Below are 25,081 nucleotides of genomic sequence, written 5' to 3' on the forward strand. Positions count from 1 at the left end.
GATTGATATAACTTATAACTTGATGACTACTTTGTCCATTGATTATAATTCTACACAAAATTTGAATATCCCTGTGTTAAAACCTTTTTTTTTTTTTTTGGTTGCATCTGAAAGATTATGCACATTTGCAAGAAACAGCGTAGTTGGAAAATAATGTACAATTCAATCCAAATTATTTTTTTTAAAAAAGCCAATGCAATCCTAGGCTGCATAAACACAGGAATAGGTGAAGTGTTAGTACCACTTTATAATGCCTTAGAAAGACCACACTTGGAATATTGCATCCGATTTCAGTTGCCGGATGTAAAAAAGATGTGGAGACTCTAGAAAGAGTGCAGAGACGAGCAATAAAGATGATTAGGAGACTGGTGGTTAAACAATACAAAGAACGGTTGCAGGAACTGGGTATGTCTAATTTAATGAAAAGAAAGACTAGAGGTGACATGGTAGCAGTGTTCCAATATCTCAGGGGCTGCCCCAAAGAAGAGGGAGTCAAACTATTTTCCAAAGCACCTGAAAACAGAACAAGAATCTACGGATGGAAACTGATCAAGGGGAGAACCAACCTAGAAGTAAGCAGAAATTTCCTGACAGAAAATTAATTAAGAAAAATAAAACAATTAAGACAAAACAATTAAAGCTGCTGATCCAGTTCTACAGAGGAATTATTGAGTCTGTCATCTGCACCTCTATAACTGTCTGGTTTGGTTCTGCAACCCAACAAGGCAGACACAGACTTCAGAGGATCATTAGAACGGCAGAAAAAACAATGGCTACCAACCTGCCTTCCATGGAGGACCTGTATACTGCACGAGTCAAAAAGAGGGCTGGGAAAATATTTACAGACCCCTCGCATCCTGGACATAAACTGTTTCAACTCCTACCCTCAAAACGACGCTATAGAGCACTGCACACCAGAACAACTAGACACAAGGACAGTTTTTTCCCAAACGCCATCACTCTACTAAACAAATAATTCCCGCCACACTGTCAAACTATTCACTAAGTCTGCATTACTATTAATCTTCTCATCGTTTCTATCACCCATCTCCTCCCACTTATGACTGTATGACTGTAACCTTGTTGCTGGTATCCTTACGATTTATATTGACTGTTTCCTAATATGATTTGATTGCTTATTTGTTCCCTATGACTATCATTAAGTGCTGTACCTTATGATTCTTGACGAATGTATATTTTCTTTTATGTATATTGAGAGCATATGCACGAAAACAAATTCCTTGTGTGTCCAATCTCACTTGGCCAATCAAGAATTTTATTCTGTTCTGTTCTGTTCTGTTCTGTTTAAGGTTTAAGGTTTAAGGTTTATTTGGATTTATATACCGCCCTTCTCCCGAAGGACTCCGGGCGGTGAACAGCCAAAGATAAAACACATACAATATAAAATTTAAAAAACGATTTAAAACATATTAAACAAATTTGGCCCATACTAATTAAAACACCCCTTTTTAAAAAGCAAATTAAAATTAAACCATTAAAACGAGTTAGGCCAGCCCAGCCTGTTGGAATAAAAAAGTCTTGAGGGCACGGCGGAAAGTGCGAAAATCCGGGATCCTCCGTATCTCCGGGAGGGAGCTCATTCCAAAGGGCAGGTGCCCCCACAGAGAAGGCTCTCCCCCTGGGGGCTGCCAGTCAACACTGTTTGATCGAGGCACCCTGAGGAGCCCCTCTCTGTGGGAGCGTACTGGCCAGTGAGAGGCTACCGGTGGCAGAAGGCGATCTCGTAAATACCCTGGCCCTAAGCCGTGGAGCGCTCTAAAGGTGGTACCTTGAAGCGCACCCGGAAGACCACCGGGAGCCAGTGCAGCTTGCGCAGGAGAGGTGTTACATGGGAGCGCCATGTCGCTCCCATAACCACCCGCGCGGCCGCATTCTGGACCAGTTGGAGCCTCCGGGTGTTCCTCAAGGGGAGCCCCATTTAGAGAGCATTACAGTAGTCCATGCGGGAAGTGACGAGGGTATGAGTGACCGTGCATAAGGAGTCCCGATCCAGAAAGGGACGCAACTGGCGAATCAGGAGAACCTGATAAAAAGTCCTCCTGGCCACAGCCGTCAGATGCTCTTTTAAAGACAGCCATGTATCCAAGAGGACACCCAAGTTGTGAGCCCTCTCTGTGGGGGCCAATGACTCCTGTTCTGTTCTGTTCTGTTCTGTTCTGTTCTGTTCTGTTCTGTTCTGTTCTCTGGAACAACTTGCTACCAGAAATTGTGAATGCTCCAACACTGGAGATTTTAAAGAAGAAATTAGACAATCATTTCTCTGAAATGTTATAGGGTTTTCTGCCTGAGTAGGGGGTTGGACTAGAAGACTTCCAAGGTCCCTTCCAATTCTGTTTTTTTTGTTATATCTTTATTACGGTCATAGATCAGCATATGTACTAGATTAATCACTGGCCTCAGTCACATTGCAGTGAAAACCAAAAAGTACAAGCTGTTATTATTCTGTTAACAGTCCATTCAGAACAACCATAATTAATAATTTAATAATGCTAAATTAGGCAGAAGAAGACAGCAATTTGCTTTTCCATTTCATGCCTATGTGGGTCGAATCAATTCTCTTGCTATGTTCAAACTTGGCAGTTTCTCCCATGATGGAGAATGACAACACTCAAGCTATTTTCAGTGGGAACACAAGAATGTATCGCAATCTCTTGAAAAGCCTCTACACAACACTGTCCTCAGACACAATGTCCTCCATTAAACTTAGTGGAACAGACATGAATAGATTCAGGGCTATTTCTGAGAATCCGGTACATTTGAGAATACTCCCAAAAATTTTGACTAGCAAGTTGAGTGACCTTGAGTCTACAAAGTGCAAATCCATCTGACTTGTTTTTTGCAGATAAAAGTTGAAAAATGATAATGGAAGATTGTAGGAATTGAGTAAAAAGGGAAGTTTTTCTCCTTATTGTCCTTTACTACAAATACACCAAAACATATTATAGCAATAGCAATTAGACTTATATACCGCTTTATAGCCCTCTCTAAGCGGTTTTACAGAGTCAGCCTCTTACCCTCAACAATCTGGGTCTTCATTTTACCCACCTTGGAAGGATGGAAGGCTGAGTCAACCTTGAGCCTGGTGAGATTTGAACGGCCAAATTGCAGGCAGCCGGCAGGCAGCAGAATTAGCCTGCAGTACTGCAGTGGCTCAGTGATGATGCGGTGGCTCAGTGGCCAAGATGCTGAGCTTGTCAATCGAAAGGTCGGCAGTTCAGCGGTTCGAATCCCTAGTGCCGTGTAACGGGGTGAGCTCCCGTTACTTGTCCCAGCTTCTGCCAACCTAGCAGTTCGAAAGCAGGTAAAAAATGTGAGTAGAAAAATAGGGACCACCTTGGTGGGAAGGTAACAGCGTTCCGTGCGCCTTTGGCGTTTAGTCATGCCAGCCACATGACCAAGGAGTCATCTTTGGACAGCCTGGCTTTGAAACGGAGATGAGCACCGCCCCCTAGAGTCAGGAACGACTAGCACATATGTGCGAGGGGAATCTTTTATTTTTACTGCACTCTAACCACTGAACCACAGGGCTCAATATTATGCAGAACAGAAGAGAATAACAGAGTTGGATGGGACCTTGGAGGTCTTCTAGTCCAACCCCCTGCCCAAGCAGGAGACTCTTTATCTGCCTCTACCTAGGATCGAACTCACAACCTCCTGATTGTGAGGCAAGAGCTCCACCTCCAGGCCATAGCAGTTGGATTCCGCTGATCAATTATTCAAACTGTCAGGAATTTTCTCCTTAGTTCTAGGTTGTTACTCCTCTTGATTAGTTTCCATCCATTGCTTCTTGTCCTGCCCTCAGGTGCTTTAGAGAATAGCTTGACTCCCTCTTCTTTGGGGCAGCCCCTGAGATATTGGAAGACTGCTATCATGTCTCCCCTAGACCTTCTTTTCATTAAACTAGACATACCCAGTTCCTGCACCCGTTCTTCATACGTTTTATCCTCCAGTCCCCTCATCATCTTTGCTGCTCTTCTCTGCACTCTTTCTAGAGTCTCCACATCTTTTTGACATCGTGGCGACCAAAACCGGATGCAGAATTCCAAGTGTGGCCTTACCAAGGCCTTATAAATTGGTATTAACACTCCACGTGATCTTGATTCTATTTATTTATTTATTTACTTATTTATTAAATTTATATCCCGCCCTTCTCCCCGAAGGGACTCAGGGCGGTGAACAGCCGAGAATTAAAATAACATGCAATATAAAAGTTAAAATAATTAAAAATAAATTAAATTAAACGGCCGCCCCAATTAAAAACCCCTAGCAATACAATTAAAAAAAAACCCTAAAACCTATTCAGGCCAGGCCAGCTTGCTGAAATAAAAACATCTTCGGGGCCTTACGGAAAGTGCGGAGATCCGGGATCAGTCGTATTCCGGGAGGTAGCTCGTTCCAGAGGGCGGGTGCCCCCACAGAGAAGGCCCTCCCCCTGGGGGCCGCCAGCCGACATTGCTTGACCGACGGCACCCTGAGGAGGCCCTCTCTGTGAGAGCGTATTGGCCGGTGGGAGGTTATCGGTAGCAGCAGGCGGTCTCGTAAATACCCTGGCCCTAAGCCATGGAGCGCTTTAAAGGTGAGAACCAACACCTTGAAGCGCACCCGGAAGACCACCGGGAGCCAGTGCAGCTCGCGCAGAAGAGGTGTTACGTGGGAGCGCCATGTCGCTCCCGTGATCACCCGCGCGGCCGCATTCTGGACCAGTTGGAGCCTCCGGGTGCTCCTCAAGGGGAGCCCCATGTAGAGAGCGTTAGCGTAGTCCAGGCGAGTCCTATCCCTCTGTTGATGCAGCCCAGAACTGTGTTGGCTTTTTTGGCAGCTGCATTCAAGTACTTCATGACAAACATATTGGGGCTCCTCATAATTCTCAGTCATATAACATCCTTAGGGGTCTTTGTTCCTCCCTCAGCCCAGCCTACCTTACAGGATTGTGGGTGGATTTTGACTGGGCAACTCTGATTTCAGTCCCCCCCCCCACCTCAGGCACCAAAGTCCTTTTGGGACTCTAGGCTGCACCTTCCCCTCAGTCCGGCCTACCTCGCAGGGTTGTGGTTGGCTTTTGAGTCCCGCCTGAGCCAAAGAAACTTTCTGGGTCATAGAGGACTAGTAACTTCACTCAGCTCAGCCTACCTTACAGGGGTGGGGAGGGTTGTGACTGAGAAGGGACTCAAAATCCAGCCACAACCCTGCAAGGTAGGCTGGGACTGAGGGGAAGGTGCAGCCTAGAGTCCCCGAAAGGATTTTTTTTGTGCTGAGGGCAGGCTCAGTTTTGAGTCCCTTGATCTAAATCCAACAACAGCCCTGTGAGGTAGGCTGGATTGAGAGAGAGAGGACTGGTCTTAAGCCACTTCATAAATTACTTCAGCTAAATAACAACTCACAATCCAACCACAACCCTGCAAGGAAGGCCGGACTGAGGGGTAGGTGCGGCCTAGGATCCCCAGGCAGCTTTTGTGAGCTGTGGGGGGGATTCGAATCTGGCTCCCTCTGCCTAAATCCAACAACAACCCCGAGGCTTAACACCCTAACCCCTCCTTCCTGCCTCCCCGCAGCAGCCCAGCCTACCTCGCAGGGTTGTGGGAATTCAAGTTCCCCCCTCAGTCACAAAATCCCCCCCCCAGTTACCAGCCCCCCTTCCTCTCTCCCCCCGCGGCAGTAGTCCAGCCTACCTCGCAGGGTTGTGGCTGAATTTCAAGTAACCCAACTCACAACACACACCCTCAGGCTTAAGACCAGCCCCCCCTTCCTCGCAGACCCCCCCGCAGCAGCCCAGCCTACCTCGCAGGGTTGTGGCTGGAATTCGAGTCCCCCCCTCAGTCACAACCCCCTCCCCCCCGGCTTAAGACCAGCCCATACCCCCTCCTCGGCCCCTCCTGCAGCAGCCCAGCCTACCTCGCAGGGTTGTGGCTGGATTTTAAGTAACCCCTCAACTCACAACACACACACCCAGGTTTAAGACCAGCCCCCCTTACTCGCAGCCCCCCCTGCAGCAGCCCAGCCTACCTCGCAGGGCTGTGGGATTTTGAGTCAACCCCAGTCACAAAATCCCCCCTCCCCGGTTACCAACCTTCCCTTCCTCGCCTCCTCCTGCAGCAGCCCAGCCTACCTCGCAGGGTTGTGGCTGGATTTCAAGTAACCCCTCAACTCACAGCCCCCTCCAGGCTTAAGACCAGCCCCCCCTTTTCACCCCCCCCACAGCAGCCCAGCCTACCTCGCAGGGTTGTGGCTGGAATTTGAGTCTCCCCCTCAGTCACAACCCACCCCCCGGCTTATGATCAGCCCACTCCCTCCTTGCCCCCCCCTGCAGCAGCCCAGCCTACCTCGCAGGGTTGTGGCTGGATTTCAAGTAACCCCTCAACTCACAGCCCCCTCCAGGCTTAAGACCAGCCCCCCCTTCCTTGCAGCCCCCCCCGCAGAAGCCCAGCCTACTTCACAGGGTTGTGGGATTTCGAATCCCCCCTCCATCACAACCCCCCCCCCCCGTTACCAGGCCTCCCTTCCTTGCCCCCTGCTGCAGCAGCCCAGCCTACCTCACAGGGTTGTGGCTGAATTTCAAGTAACCCCTCAACTCACAACCCCCCCCCCCCAGGTTTAAGACGAGCCCCCCCTCGCCCTCTCCTGCAGCAGCCCAGCCTACCTCGCAGGGTTGTGGCTGGATTTCGAGCCTCCCCCCACTTCTCAGTCACAACCCCGCCCCCTGGGAGTCTTAAGACCCGCCCCTCCTCGTGGCCCCGCCCTCCGTCAGCAGCAGAGCCTCCCTCGTAGGGGCGTGGCTCCTGGCAAGGCGGGAGGCCGCGCTCCTCCTCTTGGCTCCGCCCCCGCCCCGCCCCTGCGGCCTGTTTGCCATCCTCCTCCTCCGCCGCCATCATGGCCGCCATGGCCGCTTCGTCGGCGGCGTCTCCCGCCTCGGGTTCCTCTTCTTCCTCCGGCGGCGCCCCGGCCGGTTCGAGCTCCTCGGGGGCTTCTGGCGGTGGCGGCGGCGGGGCCTCGGGGCTGACGGCGGCGTTGACCGGCACCATGAACCGCAAGAAGAAGCCCTTCCTGGGCATGCCGGCCCCGCTGGGCTACGTGCCGGGGCTGGGCCGAGGGTGAGCAGCCGGGTCGGGGGCTCCAGGGCTTCCCTGAGCATGTGCAGAGGGCTCGGCTTGCATCCCAACGACCGTTCCGGCGGACGTTTCCATTCCCACGACCGGCCTGGTTTTCTTCGTTTAGGGGCGGGTCGCTTTAAGATGGAGGGGGGGAGGACTTCAACTCCCAGAATTCCCCAGCCAGTTTCCCCAATGCGGAGCATTCTGGGAGTTGAAGTCCTCTCCCCCCCCACCCCATCTCTTAAAGGAGAAATAACGTATTTTAGAATGGTGAGATTTGTCCACAAAGACACGTGTGTGGACTGAAATGAAGCTGTGTTGGGTGTGTGAACCCGTGTTTCGGCCCCTGCTGGGATTGGGCTGTGTGATAAGAAGATCCAAGGGAAGATCTCTTTATGGCTTGCAGTTTTTTGGCACACTTTGGTGGAGTTAATCTTGCTGGTTTTTGGTCTCTGGTTTGCTTTTTGTGGTGGTGTTGTGCTTTGCATGTGTGCAGGTTTGTGGTTAAGGCTTTGGGCTTATAAAGCAAGAGATCTTAGAATAAAATAGGAATGGGGGTTGGAAGGGACCTTGGAGGTCTTCTAGTCTAACCCCCTGCTCAGGCAGGAAACCCTATGCCAGGGATGGCGAACCTTTTCTGGAATGTTTGTGCATATGTGCGCCAGAAACCCAAAAGCCATCTGGCCGGTGTGCGTGTGCCTATTTTTTGGACATTTTCGGGCTGTTTTCCAGGCCTGTTTTCTGGCCTTTTTCAGGTTGTTTTTTGGGCCCAAAATGGCCCAAAACAGCCCAAAAAACGGCCAGAAAAACAGCCCCAAACCAGCCTGTTTTTTGGCTGTTTTTTGGCCCGTTTTCAGGCTATTTTCCAGCGTGTGCAAAGAGCAGCTGGCGACAGTGCATGTGCCCACAGAGAGCACTTCTGCCATAGGTTCACCATCACAGCCCTATGCATTTCAGAGAAGTGGCTGTCCAATCTCTTAAAAACTTCCAGTGTTGGAGAATTCAGAAGGAGTTCAGGTTCCACCTGGGCCATGAAAGCCAGCTGGGTAACCTTGGACCAGTCCATCTCTCTCAGCCCAGCAGCCCACCTCACAGGGTGGTTGTGATGGGGAAAATGCAGATAGTCCTCAACTTACAACAGTTTAGTTCAGCGTGGATTTGATTTAAATCGAGTTGATTTAAATCACAATTTAAATCATGATTTAAATCACTAGTAAAAAGGCTTGATTTAAATCAACTCGGTTTAAATCATAATTTCTAAAGAGCAACTGTCATCTCTGCTACTCCTTTGACCCACTGTTGACTCACCGATAGTCCCAGTGTTGCAGAATATACAGCCTCATGCTACATAACTAAGCTCCATCTCATGCTGAATAAACTAAATTATTTATGTATTTTAAATAGAAAATTATCTTACGTTAGATTTTTACCCCAAAAGTTTTTTATTAAAATAAATTTGATAAAAATCAAAAAAAATCTGATTTAAATCAAAAAAATCTGATTTTTTTTATTTTTTTTAAAAAAATCATTGAATTTTATCCACCCTGGTTTAGTGATCGATCAAACGGCACTAAAAAAAAGTGACTTATGCCTGTTTTTCACACTTACGACCGTTGCAGTATTCCCCATAATCATGTGATCAGAATTCGGAATGCTTGGCAACTGGCTCGTATTTATGATGGTTGCAGTGTCTTGGAGTCATGTGATCCCCTTTTTTGAACTTCTGACGAGCAAAGTTAATGGGGAAGCCGGATTCATTTAACAACCATATTTCTAACTTAAGAACTGCAGTGATTCACTTAATTGTGGCACCAAAGGTCGTAAAATGGGGCAAAAATCCCTTAACAAATGTTCCACTTAAGAACAGAAAATTTGGACTCGATTGTGGTCGTAAGTCGAGGACTACCTGTACTTCTAAAAATAAAAAAGATGAGATACAAATAAATAAACAAATGTTTAGCTCATTTATTGTGTCCTAAACCAAAGCTGTGCTTTTGGGTTGTAGTTGAAGCTGCCCCATGGTCTGTATCCAAGAGCTTCTCTGTGTTTAGTGGCACAGTCACTAGTGGCCCCTTGGGTGAAGAACAGAAGGTGCTGACACCTGTTTTGGAAAAAAAAACAAACTACCCAACAATTTGTGTTGTTAGCTTTTGCAGGAAGTTAACCTTTGGATTGCCATAAAAAGGGTTCCCTGTCCGAATGAAATGAAGCAGACAGAATAAATGTGTTTTCTTGACAGCTGGGAAAGCTCAATTTACAACCCACAATTGAGCCCAAGTTGTATGTTGCAAGTGAGAAGTTTGTTATGTGAGCTTTGCCCCATTTTACGATTTTTGACGCATTTGTTAAGTGAATCACTGCTGTTGTTAAATTACCGTGTTCCCCCCAAAATAAGACCCTGTCTTATATTTTTATTTGAACCCTGAAATAAGCGCTTGGCCTTATTGCCAAGCGCTCAAAAGCCCGATTGGGCTTATTATCAGGGGATGTCTTATTTTGGGGGAAACGGTAGTAACATGATTGTTAAGTGAAACTGGCTTCTCTCATGGACTTTGCTTGACAGAAGGTTGCAAAAGGAACTGGGCCACAGAAGTGAGGGACAAGAGTGCGCGCGGGTCCCCACTTGGGCGAGCAGCCGGCGAGCGAGCTGTGCGTGCACCTGTCCCACCACTCGCACGGAACCATCCCCTCCCCCTCCCAACCGGGCCACAAAGCCAGAAAGGGACCTTGGAGGTCTTCAAGTCCAGCCCTGTGCTCAAGCAGGAGAACCAATAACATTTCAGATAGGTGACTGTCTAGACCAGTGATGGCTAACCTTTTCGGCACTGAGTGCTGAAACTGGAGCGTGTGCGAGCACCGGAACCCAGAAGAGAGTAGCTGGCCAGTATACATGTTTGTGGCGGCCAGCTGTTCTCTTCCCAGGTTCCATCGTGTGCATGCGTGCTGGACAGCTGATCCTACGCACATGCACGCCAGCCAGCTGCTCTTCTGGGTTGCATCACATGCATGCATGCCAGACAGCTGGTCTGGTGCGCATACATGCCAGCCAGCTGCTCTTCTGGGTTCCGTCGTGTGAATGCACGCTGGACAGCTGGTCCGGCACGCATGCATGCCAGCCAGCTGCTCTCTTCCGGGGTCCATCGCGTGGATGTGCACTGGACAGCTGGTCCGGCACGCATGCACGCCAGCCAGCTGCTCTCTTCCGGCTTCTGGTGCACACATGCGCGCTGGCACAAACCCAGAAGAGCAGCTGGCGATGGCACGCATGCCCACACAGAGGGCTCTACGTGCCACCTCTGGCATGCATGTTATAGGTTCGCCGTCACGATTTTTTTTTTTAATTTGATTTATATGCCGCCCTTCTCCAGAGACTCATGGCGGCTTACAAGGCGTTAAGCAATAACGCCTTTTAAGAAGAGATTCTAGACTTTTCTTACCACAAACAGCCTCCCACCGGCTGGTACGCTCCCATAGAGAGGGTCTCCTCCGGGTGCCATCAGCCAAACAATGTCGACTGGCGGCCCCCAGGGGGAGGGCCTTCTCTGTGGGGGCACCCACTATCTGGAACGAGCTCCCCCCGGAGATATGGAGGATCCCGGATCTGCGCACTTTCCACCGTGCTCTTAAGACCCTCTTATTCCAGCAAGCCGGCCTGGCCTAATTTTCTCCCCTTTCTTTTAAATTTTTAAACTGAAATTTTAATTTGTTTTAAATTATTGGGATTTTAATTGTCTTGGGCTAAATTATTTAATTTGGTTTTAAATTGTTTCTAACTTTTGTATTTCTGTATTTTATCCTGTGCCTGTTCACCGCCCTGAGTCCTTCGGGAGTAGGGCAGTATACAAATTTAATAAAACAAACAAACATAAACATAAAAACATCCAGTGATGGAGCACCATTTTCCTGAATTCTCCCCCCCCCCCAATTTTCCACTTAAACTTCATCAAGAGAAAGAGTGTGCTCACACTCTTTTGTTGTTGTTGTTCTTGCTGATCTAGGAAAGGGGGCTCAATTCTTAATTTTACAAACCTTTGTTGCTTGATAGCCCAAAGGTGGCAAATCTGCATTTAGGAAGAATTTTAGATTAAAACAAGAACCACCACAACAACTTGCCCAGCCACGTCTGAATTTCCTCTGAATCTATTGCGATTTTCCTTCTTCCGTAGAGCCACTGGTTTTACCACCCGTTCAGATATTGGTCCCGCCCGGGATGCTAACGACCCCGTGGATGATCGTCATGCTCCCCCAGGGAAGAGAACCGTTGGGGATCAGATGAAGAAAAATCAGACAGCGGATGACGACGATGAAGATCTGAATGATACTAATTATGACGAGGTGATGTCGTTTTGTCACACTGGTCTGTGCTGCCGATGAATCTATATTTGAAATATTCAGGGTGGATTTGATTTAAATCGAGTTGATTTAAATCACAATTTAAATCATGATTTAAATCACTAGTAAAAAGGCTTGATTTAAATCAACTCGATTTAAATCGTAATTTTTAAAGAGCAACTGTCATCTCTGCTACTCCTTTGACCCGCTGTTGACTCACCGATAGTCCCAGTGTTGCAGAATATACAGCCTCATGCTACATAACTAAGCTCCATTTCATGCTGAATAAACTAAATGATTTATGTCTCTTAAATAGAAAACTATCTTACCATAGATTTTTACCCCAAAAGTTTTTTATTAAAATAAATTCGATAAAAATCAAAAAAATCTGATTTAAATAAAAAAAAAATCCGATTTAAATCAAAAAAATCTGATTTTTTGATTTTTTTAAAAAAAATCATTGATTTTTATCCACCCTGGAAATATTGTTCAGTTGCTAAGTCATGTCCGACTTGGAGCACAGCACGTCAGGCCCCCTTGTCCTCCCCTGTCTCCCAGAGTTTGCCCAAATTTATCTTCATTGCGTTGATGACGCTATCTAACCATCTCATCCTCTGCCGTCCCCTTCTCTCCGTTTGCCTCCCATCATCCCCAACCTCAGGGTCTTCTCCAAGGAGTCTTCTCTCTTCTCTTTCGCTGGCCAAAGTATTTGAGCTTCAGCTTCCGTATCTATCCTTCCAGAGAACAGTCAGGGTTGATTTCCTGTAGGATTGACTGATTTATGTTTGCAATATCGTCATGAATTCAGCTTCCACAATTCACTCAAGCATTGATCAGTAGTTTTTTCTTTTATGTGGAGTGCTATAGATTTGCCCTTGTTCTTTTTTTTCCCTGTATGACTGCTTATATGACTTTCCTTGCCCTTCCTCCTTAAGGCTATCTGTCTGTCTGTCTTTTATCTATCTATTGTCAGCGTCCCAGCACTGACATAGAAAAGGGAGGAGAAGCCTGAACTTTTGCCTGCTAAATCCCTTTGAAGATTCGGTCTCCTCGGAGATAGGGAGGGGGGAAACATTCCTGTGATCTGACGAAGAAGGAATCAGGAAAGTGACTTGGAAGATAGCCAATGAGAAGCAGAGAATTGGGGATCGGAAAGGGAGGGATTGGGGGGCAAAGGTCAGTACTGACAGCGAAAAGAGGCAGGATCAGATTGCTGTGCTCGAATAAAGAGAAAATTTCCTTAAAGATCTATCTATCTATCTCATCTATCTATCCATCTATCTATCGCTATCTATCGCTATCTATCTCATCTATCTATCTATCTATCTATCTATCTATCTATCTATCTATCTATCTATCTATCTATCTATCTAGCCATCTATCCACCCACCCACCCACCCACCTATCTTTGTTTGTCTCTGTGTATCACTATCTATCTCTATCTCTATCTCTATCTCATCTATTTATCTATCTAGCCATCTATCCACCCACCCACCCACCCACCCACCCACCTATCTCTCTCTCTCTCTCTGTCTGTCTATCTATCTATCTATCTATCTATCTATCTATCTATCTATCTACATCCATCCATCCATCCATCCAGGTAGGTTACATTAAGGGGATAAAATAAATTGACATCTTTTGTCCTGTGCAGTTCAGTGGAAGCTTGTTCTTAAGGCTATCTAATCTATCTATCATCTATCGATAGGTCTGTCTGTCTATCTAATGTCTGCCTACATTAAGGGGATAACATGAGCTGACATGACTTTCTTGTCCTGTGCAGTTCAATGGATATGCTGGAAGCCTGTTCTCCAGTGGGCCTTATGAAAAAGACGATGAAGAAGCAGATGCAATTTATGCCGCTTTGGATAAAAGGATGGATGAAAGAAGAAAAGAGAGAAGGTAGGTTTTTTTTAAAAAAAAAAAGCATGAGAGATGCTTTTTCCCCTGTACTTTGATTTGAAACCTGCATGTTCAAACGTCAGCTGTGAGTTTTTAACTTTTGGTGCATGATTTAGTCTTGGCTGTCTCAAATATTTAAATACGTCAAAGATAACCAGGATAAAGGTTGGATTGGCTGAAGTATTGGCTGCATCTTTTATTTTCTAGAGAACAGCGTGAGAAAGAGGAGATTGAAAAGTACCGAATGGAACGACCAAAAATTCAGCAGCAGTTCTCGGATCTGAAAGTAAGGAGACAGCAATATGCATTTGATTCCAGAAATAAAAATGAAAAGATAGGGCCTGAAATTTGAGAAAAAAATTATACATATACATATATAAAAATGGCAGTGTTAATGCAGAAAATATGCTACGATATTACTCTCTTCTAAGGTATTCTTAGGATCATAAAATCTGTTTAGAGGGACCATGATTAATACTCCTCACTGATTCAATTGTCACCTATATCTATATTATATCTATATCATCCCTTATCTCTATATCTTCTGCCTGCCTGCGTATCTATCTATGTATGATCTATTTATCTCTATATCTGCCTCTATATATTTACGATCTCTAACATTTATTTATATCATCTCTCTCTCATACCCCTCTTTCCTCTCCTCAGATCTGTCTGTCTGTCTGTCTGTCTGTCTGTCTATCTATCTATTTATCTATCTTTGATGTGTGCAACTGAATCAGTGAGATGATTCTGGGAGCTGAATCCCACCCAGGGTTGATTGAAAGATGGGTGACTATAGCAATGTTTTAAATAAAGAGCCTTGGTAGTACAGTGGTCTAAGACACCCTGTTATTAAGCTGGTTATTAAGACCAGATGCCTGCAATTACTGCAGGTTCGAATCTTGCCAGGCTCAAGGTTGACTCAGCCTTCCATCCTTTCTAAGGTAGGTAAATTGAGGACCCAGTTGTGGGGGCAATAAGCTGACTTTGTATAAATATACAAAAGAATGAAGGCTATTGCTTAGCGCATTGTAAGCCGCCCTGAGTCTCCGGAGAAGGGCGGCATATAAATCAAATTAAAAAAATAAAATAAAATAAAAAATAAGCTTTAGGATTGAAGTCAGAAGCTCCATTAAAACCACACACGTACAGGTAGTCTTCGACTTAATGACCACAATCCAGCCCAAAATTTCTGAGTGCCAAGTGAGACAGTTAAGTGAGTTTTGCCCCATTTTATGACTTTTCTTGCCATCGTTGTTAAGTGAATCACTGCAGTTGTTAAGTTATTAACACGGTTATTAAGTAAAAGTGACTTCCCAATTAACTTTGAATAGAATAGAATTCTTTATTGGCCAAGTGTGATTGGACACACAAGGAATTTGTCTTGGTGCATACGCTCGGTGTACATAAAAGAAAAGATACTTTCATCAAGAATCATAAGGTACAACACTTAATGATAGTCATAGGGAACAAATAAGCAATCAAATCATATTAGGAAACAGTCAGTATAAATCTTAACGATACCAGCAACAAGGTTACAGTCATACAGTCATAAGTGGGAGGAGATGGGTGATAGGAACGATGAGAAGATTAATAGTAATGCAGACTTAGTAACTAGTTTGACAGAGTTGAGGGAATTATTTGTTTAGCAGAGTGATGGCGTTCGGGAAAAAACTGTCCTTGTGTCTAGTTGTTCTGGTGTGCAGTGCTCTATAGTGTCGTTTTGAGGGTAGGAGTGGAAACAGTTCATGTCCAGGATGCGAGGGGTCTCTAAATATTTTCCCAGCCCTTTTTTTGACTCGTGCAATATGCAGGTCCTCAGTGGAAGGCAGGTTGGTAGTAATTGACTTTGCTTGTCAGAAGTTTGGAAAAAGTGATCACATGACACTGCAACCGTCATAAAAATGAGTCAGTTGCCAAGCATCTGGATTTTGATCACATGACCATGGGGATGCTGCAATGATCATGTGAAAAAACAGTCATAATTCACATTTTCGGTGCTGTTTGAATGATGATCAGTAAAAAGGCCAGAATTTGCAAGCTAAAAGTCAAAGATGAGAAAAGGGAAGGAGGGGACAATTTAAATGCCATGTAGCGATTTCAATTCCAGATTGTGATTGTTGTTTTGCTAGAGAAAACTGGCTGAAGTTACCGAAGAAGAATGGCTAAGTATTCCTGAAGTTGGCGATGCCAGAAATAAGCGCCAAAGGAATCCACGTTACGAAAAACTGACGCCTGTTCCGGACAGTTTCTTTGCGAAGCACTTGCAATCGGGAGAGAATCACACATCGGTGGATCCTCGGCAGACGGTGAGAAACTCCGCTGAGATTTCCTGGTTTCAACGGGTTTTCTTGAAAGAATGGCTTGGCAAGGGACCTCCAATCGATACCTATTTCATTATGTCAGAACTTCAGGAAAATTTCAAGGGGAAAATTATTAATTTAAATTTTATACAATTTTTAAATTTATTTTTTTGCGACGCTGTAATCCTTTTTATCAGGGTAAGGGTCGGGGCGACGGAATGGAACTGAGCGTTTACCTGCTGGCTGCCCTTCCTGATGCCTAGGCGGGGTTCGCAGCAGATATTTTCTCTTTGCACCCTGATAGAGAAACATCTGTCGCTGCCTAGGATTGAATTCTCAGCCTCCCATAAGTGAGGCTTGCATCTTCACCTCTAGGCCACTGTACCGCTCTAAATTTGAAAGAGATTAAAACTTTAAGAAAAACATAGATTTTTATAATTCTAGCCCCATGCAGGCCACATTGATGGTAGAGATAATTCTGACCAGCAAGTCATTCTGTCTGTATGTCAGTCCCAGAGGGCATTGTAAAAGATGGATAGTTGTTTAAACCAGGGGTCTCCAACCTTGGCAACTTTAAGACTTGTGGACTTCAACTTCCAGAGTTCCTCAGCCAGCAAAGCAAAGCTGGCTGAGGAACTCTGGGAGTTAAAGTCCACAAGTCTTAAAATTGCCAAGGTTGGAGACCCCTGGCTTAAATAGTGCTACTTTTGCAGTAAATATCCTTGTCCTCAAGGAGAGACCCCCATTTTTCCATGTGCTCTTTAGTTCTAGCCAAACCACATTCTATTTAAACATCTCCAAACCATCCACTTCTCCTCCAGGCAAGTCCTGGAGAGAACCAGAAATAATAGAGAGATTGGCTGAATTTTTGACAAAAGATTAAGAGAGGTCCTTAATTCCTGCAGAACTTCGCTGCAGTGAGAAGCCCTGAACTTTGGTTATGCTTTTCCTCTGGCACAAATAAATGGCTGTTTGTAACCTCACTGAGCTTCTGCACTGGGATCTTTGCAATATTTAAACCTTTTCTTGGTTGCTTAAACAGAGGCATAGAATCAAAATCACATGAAATATTAATACTGCTTTTATAAATCCTTAGTAAGACTACACTTAGAATGCTGCATCCAGTTTTGGTCTCCACAATACAAAAAAGATATTGAGGCTCTGGAAAAAAGGTGCAGAGAAGAGCAACTAAGATGATTAAAGGTCCGGAGGCTATAAAACATATAAAGAACGGTTGCAGGAACTGGGTATGTCTAGTTTAATCAAAAGAAGGAGCAGGGGAGACATGATAGCAGTCTTCCAATATCTGAGGGGCTACCCTAAAGAAGAGGGAGTCAAGCTATTCTCCAAAGCACCTGAAGGCAGGACAAGAAACAATGGATGGAAACCAGGGTGGATTTGATTTAAATCGAGTTGATTTAAATCACAATTTAAATCATGATTTAAATCACTAGTAAAAAGGCTTGATTTAAATCAACTCGATTTAAATCATAATTTTTAAAGAGCAACTGTCATCTCTGCTACTCCTTTGACCCACTCTTGACTCACCGATAGTCCCAGTGTTGCAGAATGTACAGCCTCATGCTACATAACTAAGCTCCGTTTCATGCTGAATAAACTAAATTATTTATGTATCTTAAATAGAAAACTATCTTACAATAGATTTTTACCCCAAAAGTTTTTTATTAAAATAAATTCGATAAAAATAAAAAAAATCCAATTTAAATCAAAAATTTTTGATTTTTTTAAAAAAAAATCATTGATTTTTATCCCTCCTGATGGAAATTAATCAAGGAGAGAAGCAACCTGGAATTAAGGAGAAACTTCCTAACAGAACAATTAACCAGTGGAACAGAAGTTGCCTTCAGAAGTTGTGGGTGCTCCCATCACTGGAGGTTTTTAAGAAGAGACTGGACAGTCACTTGTCTGAAATGGTATAGGGCAGTGATGGCTAAACTTTTCCAGACCGAGTGACCAAAGCGCGCCTGAACCCCCAAAATGCAATGCTTTTGCGGCTCCCACACATGCATCCCCGAATTGGCGCACTGCCCCTGCAAGTGTCCCACCCTTGTGCATGCACGCCCCCCCCCGCCCCACACATTATTTATTTATTTATTTTTATTTATTAGTCCAATTTATATGCCGCCCTTCTTCATAGACTCAGGGTGGCTTACAATGCATTATAGCAATAGCCTGCATAATTTTATGTATATTCCTGCTTATTAGGGCTTTCGGGGGCCCCAAGCAGTGTTGTTCTATATAAAGCCGGCTTATTGCCCCCACAATCCGGGTCCTCAATTTACCTACCTCGAAAGGATGGAAGGCTGAGTCAACCCTTGAGCCTGGTGAGATTCAAACTCGCACTAATTGCAGGTAGCTGGCAGCTAAATGCTAGCACTTAACAGCACTTAGTCCGCTGCACCACTGAGACCAGCTGGCCGGCGAGAGGTGCATGCACATGTGCGGCGGAGCTGAACTGGGGCGACGGTTCGCATGCCCACAGAGAGGGCGCTGTGTGCCACCTCTGGCACGCGTGTCATAGGTTCGCAATCATGGGTATAAGCCTCTTGCTTTAGTAGTGAGTTGGACTAGAAGACCTCCAAGGTCCCTTCCAGCTCTTTGATTGATTGATTCCACACAGCAACTGCTTCTTTTTATTGATAGAATTTGAAGTTCCTTAACGCTCTCTCTTCCTCCCTCCTCCCCCTCCCCCCCCGGTTTATCTTGCAGCAATTTGGTGGTCTGAATACCCCTTATCCAGGGGGCTTAAACACACCTTATCCAGGTGGAATGACCCCGGGACTGATGACTCCTGGCACAGGGGAGCTGGACATGAGGAAGATTGGACAGGCTAGAAACACCTTGATGGACATGCGTCTCAGCCAGGTAAGGACACGAAGGGGGGGCGTGGCGTGTGAGAAATGTTAGGAAATGATTTTACCTAATTTGTTGGATTGGCAATATATAAACCATGAATATAGCTTTAAGACTGCTGTATTGCTGTATTGCATCATACTATGGCCTGATTGGTTAGCTCTGTAGCCAATGTCCTTAAGAGTGTGCTAGAAACATGATTTGTTTTCTCTCTGACTCTTTGACACTCTCTTGAATGCTCTTTGAAGCTATTTTGCTGTTTGCTACTGTTTGCAACTGTTTATGTGTATGACTACAACAACTGGTAAGAAGACTTTGTATATTGGAATATCCCTGGACTATTGTTTTGCTATCTATTACTTTATCTGTGTATGACCTGGACTGTTTATTGGACGGTGCCTTATTACTATTTCCTAAAAGTAAACACAACTCAGTGTATCTGTGTGTTGGCTGTGTTATTTCCTAAGTACTTTCAATCGCTTTTCATGTGCACACCCTTGCTACTCAAGGGTTGCTCTGCGAATTCCTCAACAAGAAATATAAGTAGTCCTCGACTTACAACCATTCTCTAAGTGATCTTTCCAAAGTTACGGTGAACCCTGAAAAAGCCAGTTGCAACCTGAATTCGAATTCCCTCAGCCATCTCCTGCCTCCCCCCCCCACCGTCACGTGACATCATTTGGGGGGCTTGTCAACCGGCCCGCATTTATGACGTTTGCAACATCCTGTGGGCACATGACCACGATTTCTAGCCTTTTTTGTAGGAAACTGGTTTTCTTAACGTCTGGTTTTCCGCAAAAAATGCCCATAGAGAACAGTGGGTTTTTTTTACGACCGAGGCGTTTACTTTATGACCAGTGTGAAAACGGTCATAAAATCTGGTGCGGTCTCAGTAACCCCCTTCTCAATGACTTGTCAGGACTGACAGCCATCATCGAGGACTGAATTACAGTCGTAAGTCAAGGACTGCCTGTAGCGATGTTGCTTATCAGACTGAGTACACATCAGGGTGCTACATTGCAGCTTCTAAATGTGGCATCTCCCCCCCAATTTTTTTTTTTTTTTTGCTGGGGTATTTGGGATAAATTTATTGTCAAGGTTCCAAGTAATGCATCCCTTTCAAGAAAAACTCCAAGGCAGGCAATTTCCTCAAAGCTATCCAGGCTAAAAGGAGCCTGGATAGCTCAACAGACAGAGCACTGTAATTTAACTCCAGCTGTCTGCAATTAAAGTAAGATTGAATCTCGCCAGGCTCAAGGTTGACTCAGCCTTCCATCTTTTCTAAGGTAGGTAAATTGAGGACCCAGTTTGTGGGGGCAATAAGCTGACTTTGTATAAATATACAAAAGTATGAAGGCTATTGCTTAACGCACTGTAAGCCGCCCTGAGTCTCCGGAGAAGGGCGGCATATAAATCAAATTTTTTTAAAAAAAGAACATTTTATTGGGACATACCAAATTGGCACATTCCTGGTAGAAAACCGGCTCTAAGATCCCGCCGGTTTTCCACCCAATTAAACATTTATGTAATTTTAAGAGTCTTCTCTTTTCTTTATATCAGGAGTTTCCAAATGAAGCAATTTCAAGACTTGTGGACTTCAACTCCCAGAATTCTGGGAATTGAAGTCCACAAGCCTTAAAGTTTCCAATCTTGGACAGACCTGCCTTATATGAATGTTGTGAGTCTCCCAGAGCTGGGCAGCACGCACGCACAATAAATTAATATATGGGGATGATCTTTTCTAAAGATAATGATACTTGGAAAGGGTAATAGGTAGTCCTCAATTTACGACCACAATGGAGCCCAAAATTTATTATTATTATTATTATTATTTATTGAATTTATATCCCGCCCTTCTCCCCAAAGGGACTCAGGGCGGTGAACAGCCGAAAATTAAAATAACATACAATATAAAAGTTAAGATAACTAAAAATAAATAAAATTAATCGGCCTCCCAATTTAAAACCCCAAGCTATACAATTAAAAAACTAACCCATAAAAACTATTCAGGCCAGGCCGGCTTGCTGAAATAAAAACGTCTTCAGGGCCTTACGGAAAGTGCGGAAATCCGGGATCAGCTGTATTCCGGGAGGTAGTTTGTTCCAGAGGGCGGGTGCTCCCACAGAGAAGGCTCTCCCCCTGGGGGCCACCAGCCGACATTGCTTGACCGAATTTATGTGGTTAAGTGAGAAATTTGTTAAGAGTTTTGCCCCGTTTTGACGACTTTTCTTGCTGCAGTTGTTAAGTGAATCACTCGGGTGAAATCCTATCGGTTTGGACCGGTTTGGGCGAACCGCTTGGGATTATGGGCATCACTTCGCCAAACCGGTAGTAATTACCCCTCCTTGGCCCCACCCAGCCATGCCCGGCTGGTTGCCACTCACCTCTTCTGGCTGCTTGATATTCCACAGAATTCAATGTTAAATGCAGCAGAGAGAATGCTAACTTTTCTCCCTCTATTCAGAACGGAGCTGCTGCAGCCTGTCCCTTTAAGGTAGTCCCCAGGAGGGAGGGGGATGCTGGGGGAGCAGCTGGAATGGAGCCGTTTTTGTAAAAGGCAGGAAAATGGGGAAGGGGATTTTCCTGCCTGTCATCCATTCTTCAATCTCAGCACAGACTAAGGGAAGGATGGTAGGCAGGAATATTCCCCTCCCCATTTTCCTGCCATTCGCAACAAGGAGTGGCTGGGAGGGGAGAGGCCGGTGAGGAGCCCCTCGATGTGAGTGATGTCAAGTTGGCCACGCCCACCCAGTCACATGACCTCCCCCAACAGCCACGCCCACAGAACTGGTAGGGGAATTTTTTTTAATTTCACCCCTGGAATCACTGCTGTTGTTAAATTGGCAACACGGCTGTTAAGCGAAACTGGTTTCACCCGTCGACTTTGCTTGTCAGAAGGTCGCAAAAGGGGATCCCGTGACTCCTGAACCCCGCAACCGTCGTAAAGATGAGTCGGTTGTCAAGCATCCGAAATATAAATCACGTGGCCATGGGGATGCTGCAACGGTCGTAAGTGTGAAAACGGTCCTAAGTCACTATTTTCAGTGCCGTCGTAACTCTGAATGGTCACTAAAGGAACCGTTGTAAGTCGAGGACTACCTGTCCTTAGTGATGGGCATAACATGGTTTACCCTTTCAGTGCTTTTATGGGAAAATGTCTGTAGTTGTTAAGGAATTCGCAGAGTAACCCTTGAATAGCAAGGGTGTACACATGAAAGTGATTGAGAGTAGTTACAAATAAACACAGTCAACTGAATTGTGTTTACTTTTCAGGAAATAGTAATAAGGCACAGTCCAATAAACAGTCCAGGTCATGCACAGATAAAGCAGTAGATAGTAAAACAATAGTCCAGGGATATTCCAACAACAAAGTCTTCTTACCAGTTGTTGTAGTCATACACAATAAACAGTTGCAAACGGTAGCAAACACAGCAAAGAGCAGTAACGATCAGCCAAGAGCAATAATGATTAGCAAAGAGCATCAAAGAGAAACAAACCCTGTTTCAAGCTCCCTCTTAAGGACATTGGCTACCGAGCAAGCCAATCAGGACACAGTATGATGCAATACAGCAATACAGTCTTAAAGCTATAATGCTGGTTTATATATTGCCAACCCAACAAGTTAGGTAATTATCATTTCCTAACGGTAGTCATTAGCTTTTTACATTGGTTTTGCTTGTTCTGTCATCTCAACAAGGCTTTGGTTAACCCTCAGGTATCCGATTCGGTGAGCGGCCAGACAGTGGTGGATCCCAAAGGATACCTCACGGATTTAAATTCCATGATTCCCACACACGGTGGAGACATCAAGTAAGACCATAGGCGTTGTACTTGTATAATAACTATAGAACAGTGATGCCGAAAAGGTCGTGCAGAAACATCATGCGCGTAATGCACTTGTCAGGGCTCCACTCTGGAAAAGCTGAACTTCCGGGTTCTAGCGCGCATGCGCGCCCGACAATAAGCTGGCCAGCGTGCACGCGCACACCGGTTTTCAGCAGTGCCACGCACGCAAAGGGCATGTGTGCCAGAAACCCGGAAGACAAAACAGGGAAGGCCATGCGTGCCATAGGTTCGTCACCGCAGCTATAGAAAGAATAGAAAAGTCTGTGTTGAAAAGGCTGCATGAATATATAGAAGTCTTTCCTCCTTCCCGAGAAACTGCAACCTATCCTAAGGCTACCTTTGCCAGTGTCTTCTCTATCCCTGCATGTAGGTCTAATTTTAGTGGAAGATCGGTGTGATAATATTGTCCCAAATTGCGGGTAGAACGAGGCTGTACAATACTTTGGGTCAGGGGTGAAATGCTCCCGGTTCAGACCGGATCGCCTGATCCGGTAGCGATGGAGGCGGGTGGTTCGGAGAACTGGTAGCAAAAATCCCTGCGCCGCCCCCCTCCCCAAATGGCCACCTGAGCCGCACAATCATCAGAGGCTTTTGTTTTACTTTTAAAAGCATCTTTTCTACAAACTCTTCAGCCGAAAAAATGCTTTTAAAAGTAAAAAAAAAAAAGCCTCTGATGATCGCGCGGCTCAGCTGAGATCATCAAAGGCTTTTAAAAGAAAAAAAACCCCTTTTTTTCTTTTAAATGCCTCTAACGATCAGGCTACTCAGCTTGGATCGTCAGAGGCATTTAAAATAATAATAATAATAATAATAATAATAATAATAATAATAATAATAATAATAATAATAATAATAATAATAATAATAATAATAATAATAATTTTATTTCTATACCGCCCTTCTCCCGAAGGACTCAGGGCGGTGTACAGCCTATTTAAAAACACAGAAACAAAACAACAATTAAAATTTAAAATCATTAAATAATTAGGCTCCAATTAAAATCCCAGACATTTAAAATACCCCAATTTAAAACGTTATGTTAATAGCCCGGCCTGGCAGAACAACAGGGTCTTCAGAGCGCAGCGAAACACCCGGAGGTCGGAGATCTTAAGTATTTCCGGGGGCAGTTCATTCCACAGGGCTGGGGCTCCCACAGAGAAGGCCCTCCCCCTGGGTGTCGCCAGCCGACATAACTTGGCCGATGGCACCCTGAGGAGACCCTCTCTGTGGGAGCGGACTGGTCGGTGGGAGGCTATTGGTGGCAGAAGTCGGTCTCGAAGGTACCCGGGTCCAATGCCATGGAGCGCTTTAAAGGTGGTAACCAACACCTTGAATCGCACCCGGAAGACCACTGGGAGCCAGTGCAGCTCGCGCAGGATGGGTGTCACGTGGGCGCAACGAGGTTTTTTTTCTTTTAAATGCGTCTGACGATCCAAGTTGAGTTGCTTGATCGGCCGAGGCATTTAAAAGAAAAAAAATGTCTCGGCCGATCAGGCAACTCAGCTGGGATCGTCAGAGCCTTTTGAAAGCATTTTCTTACAACCTCTTCGCCGAAGAGGTTGTAGAAAAAATGGTTTTAAAAGTAAAAAAAAAATAAAAATTGGCCACGCCCACCCAGTCACCTTACCCCCCCACACACACACACCAAGCCACGCCCACAGAACTGGTAGTAACAAATTTTAGATTTCACCACTGCTTTGAGTCCAAAGTCAGAAAGGTGATTGTGGAGGAGTGAATGGGGAGTCCTTGGTGCTGTCTGAGCTTGGTTGGTTTATTGCGGGTGTTTTATTACCCAACTAGGTAATATCATTAGCATTGATGATGTTACCTAGTTGGGTAGTGAAATCTCTGCAGGAAAAGGTCGGAGAGCATCCAGGACCCCACTCCAGTGATGGGTTCCTCCTGGTTTGGTCCGGTTCGGCCGAGCCGGTAGCGGTGACGATATGACATCACCGAACCGGTTCTCCCCCCCCGCCCTCCCCCCCACGTTATTCTTACCTTTTATTTGGTCCCACCCCCAATCTATTGCTGCCTCCTGAGTCCCAGCTGATGACTAGAGGGAAAAAAACTGTTTAAACTCTTGCCGCGGGGCTTCAAAGGGCTGCCCTACAGCTGATCAGTGTTAAAAGCAAACAAATGAGTTGGGTCGTAAGTGCGAGGACTGGTCGTAAGTGTGAGGACCTTCCAGAAATGACTGACCAACTAGCCATGCCCACCTAGTCACATGACCTCCAAGCCACACCCACAAAATAAGCCACGGCCACAGAACCGGTAGTAAAAAATTTTTAGAACCCACCCCTGCCCCACTCCTCCTCCTCCTCCTCCTCCCTACTCTACTCCTACTCCACTCACAAGCCCCCATTCCCTTCTAGCACTGAGGATGTTATCTAGTTGTGCAATGAAACATCTACAAAAACACAACCAAGGCCTTCACAGTTGTCCTTTCCTCCTCTTCCTCCTCCCTCCCCCCCTTCCTCCCCCTCCCCTTCCCCCTTCCTCACTCCATTCCACAAACACCACTCTCTTCTACGTAGCACTGATGATGTTTATTATTTATTTATTTATTTGTTAGTTCAGTTTATATGCCACCCTTCTCCGGAGACTCAGGGCGGCTTACAATGCTTTTAAGCAATAGCCTTCATATTTTTGTATATACCTGCTTAGTAGGGCTTTCGGCCCCCCCAAGCGGTGTTCTTTTTTATAGAAAGTCAGCTT

At 45.4% G+C, this 25,081-nt stretch overlaps 1 protein-coding gene across 1 annotated transcript in view; it reads left to right on the top strand.

Moving 5' to 3' along the window:
• Positions 1-6,770: 6,770 nt before the first annotated feature.
• PRPF6 (pre-mRNA processing factor 6) overlaps positions 6,771-25,081 on the top strand; it is a 55,686-nt gene continuing 37,375 nt past the window's right edge. The window contains exons 1-7 of the mRNA XM_087891005.1: positions 6,771-7,109; positions 11,276-11,444; positions 13,225-13,343; positions 13,551-13,629; positions 15,476-15,652; positions 18,377-18,532; positions 22,236-22,330. Of these exons, the coding sequence (XP_087747131.1) occupies positions 6,889-7,109; positions 11,276-11,444; positions 13,225-13,343; positions 13,551-13,629; positions 15,476-15,652; positions 18,377-18,532; positions 22,236-22,330 (1,016 nt within the window). The 5' untranslated portion in view covers positions 6,771-6,888. The remainder of the gene's footprint in view (positions 7,110-11,275; positions 11,445-13,224; positions 13,344-13,550; positions 13,630-15,475; positions 15,653-18,376; positions 18,533-22,235; positions 22,331-25,081) is intronic.

Source organism: Pantherophis guttatus, chromosome 3 (genome assembly GCF_059756535.1).
Source record: "Pantherophis guttatus breed Tessera chromosome 3, ASM5975653v1, whole genome shotgun sequence".
Lineage (NCBI taxonomy): Eukaryota > Metazoa > Chordata > Lepidosauria > Squamata > Colubridae > Pantherophis > Pantherophis guttatus.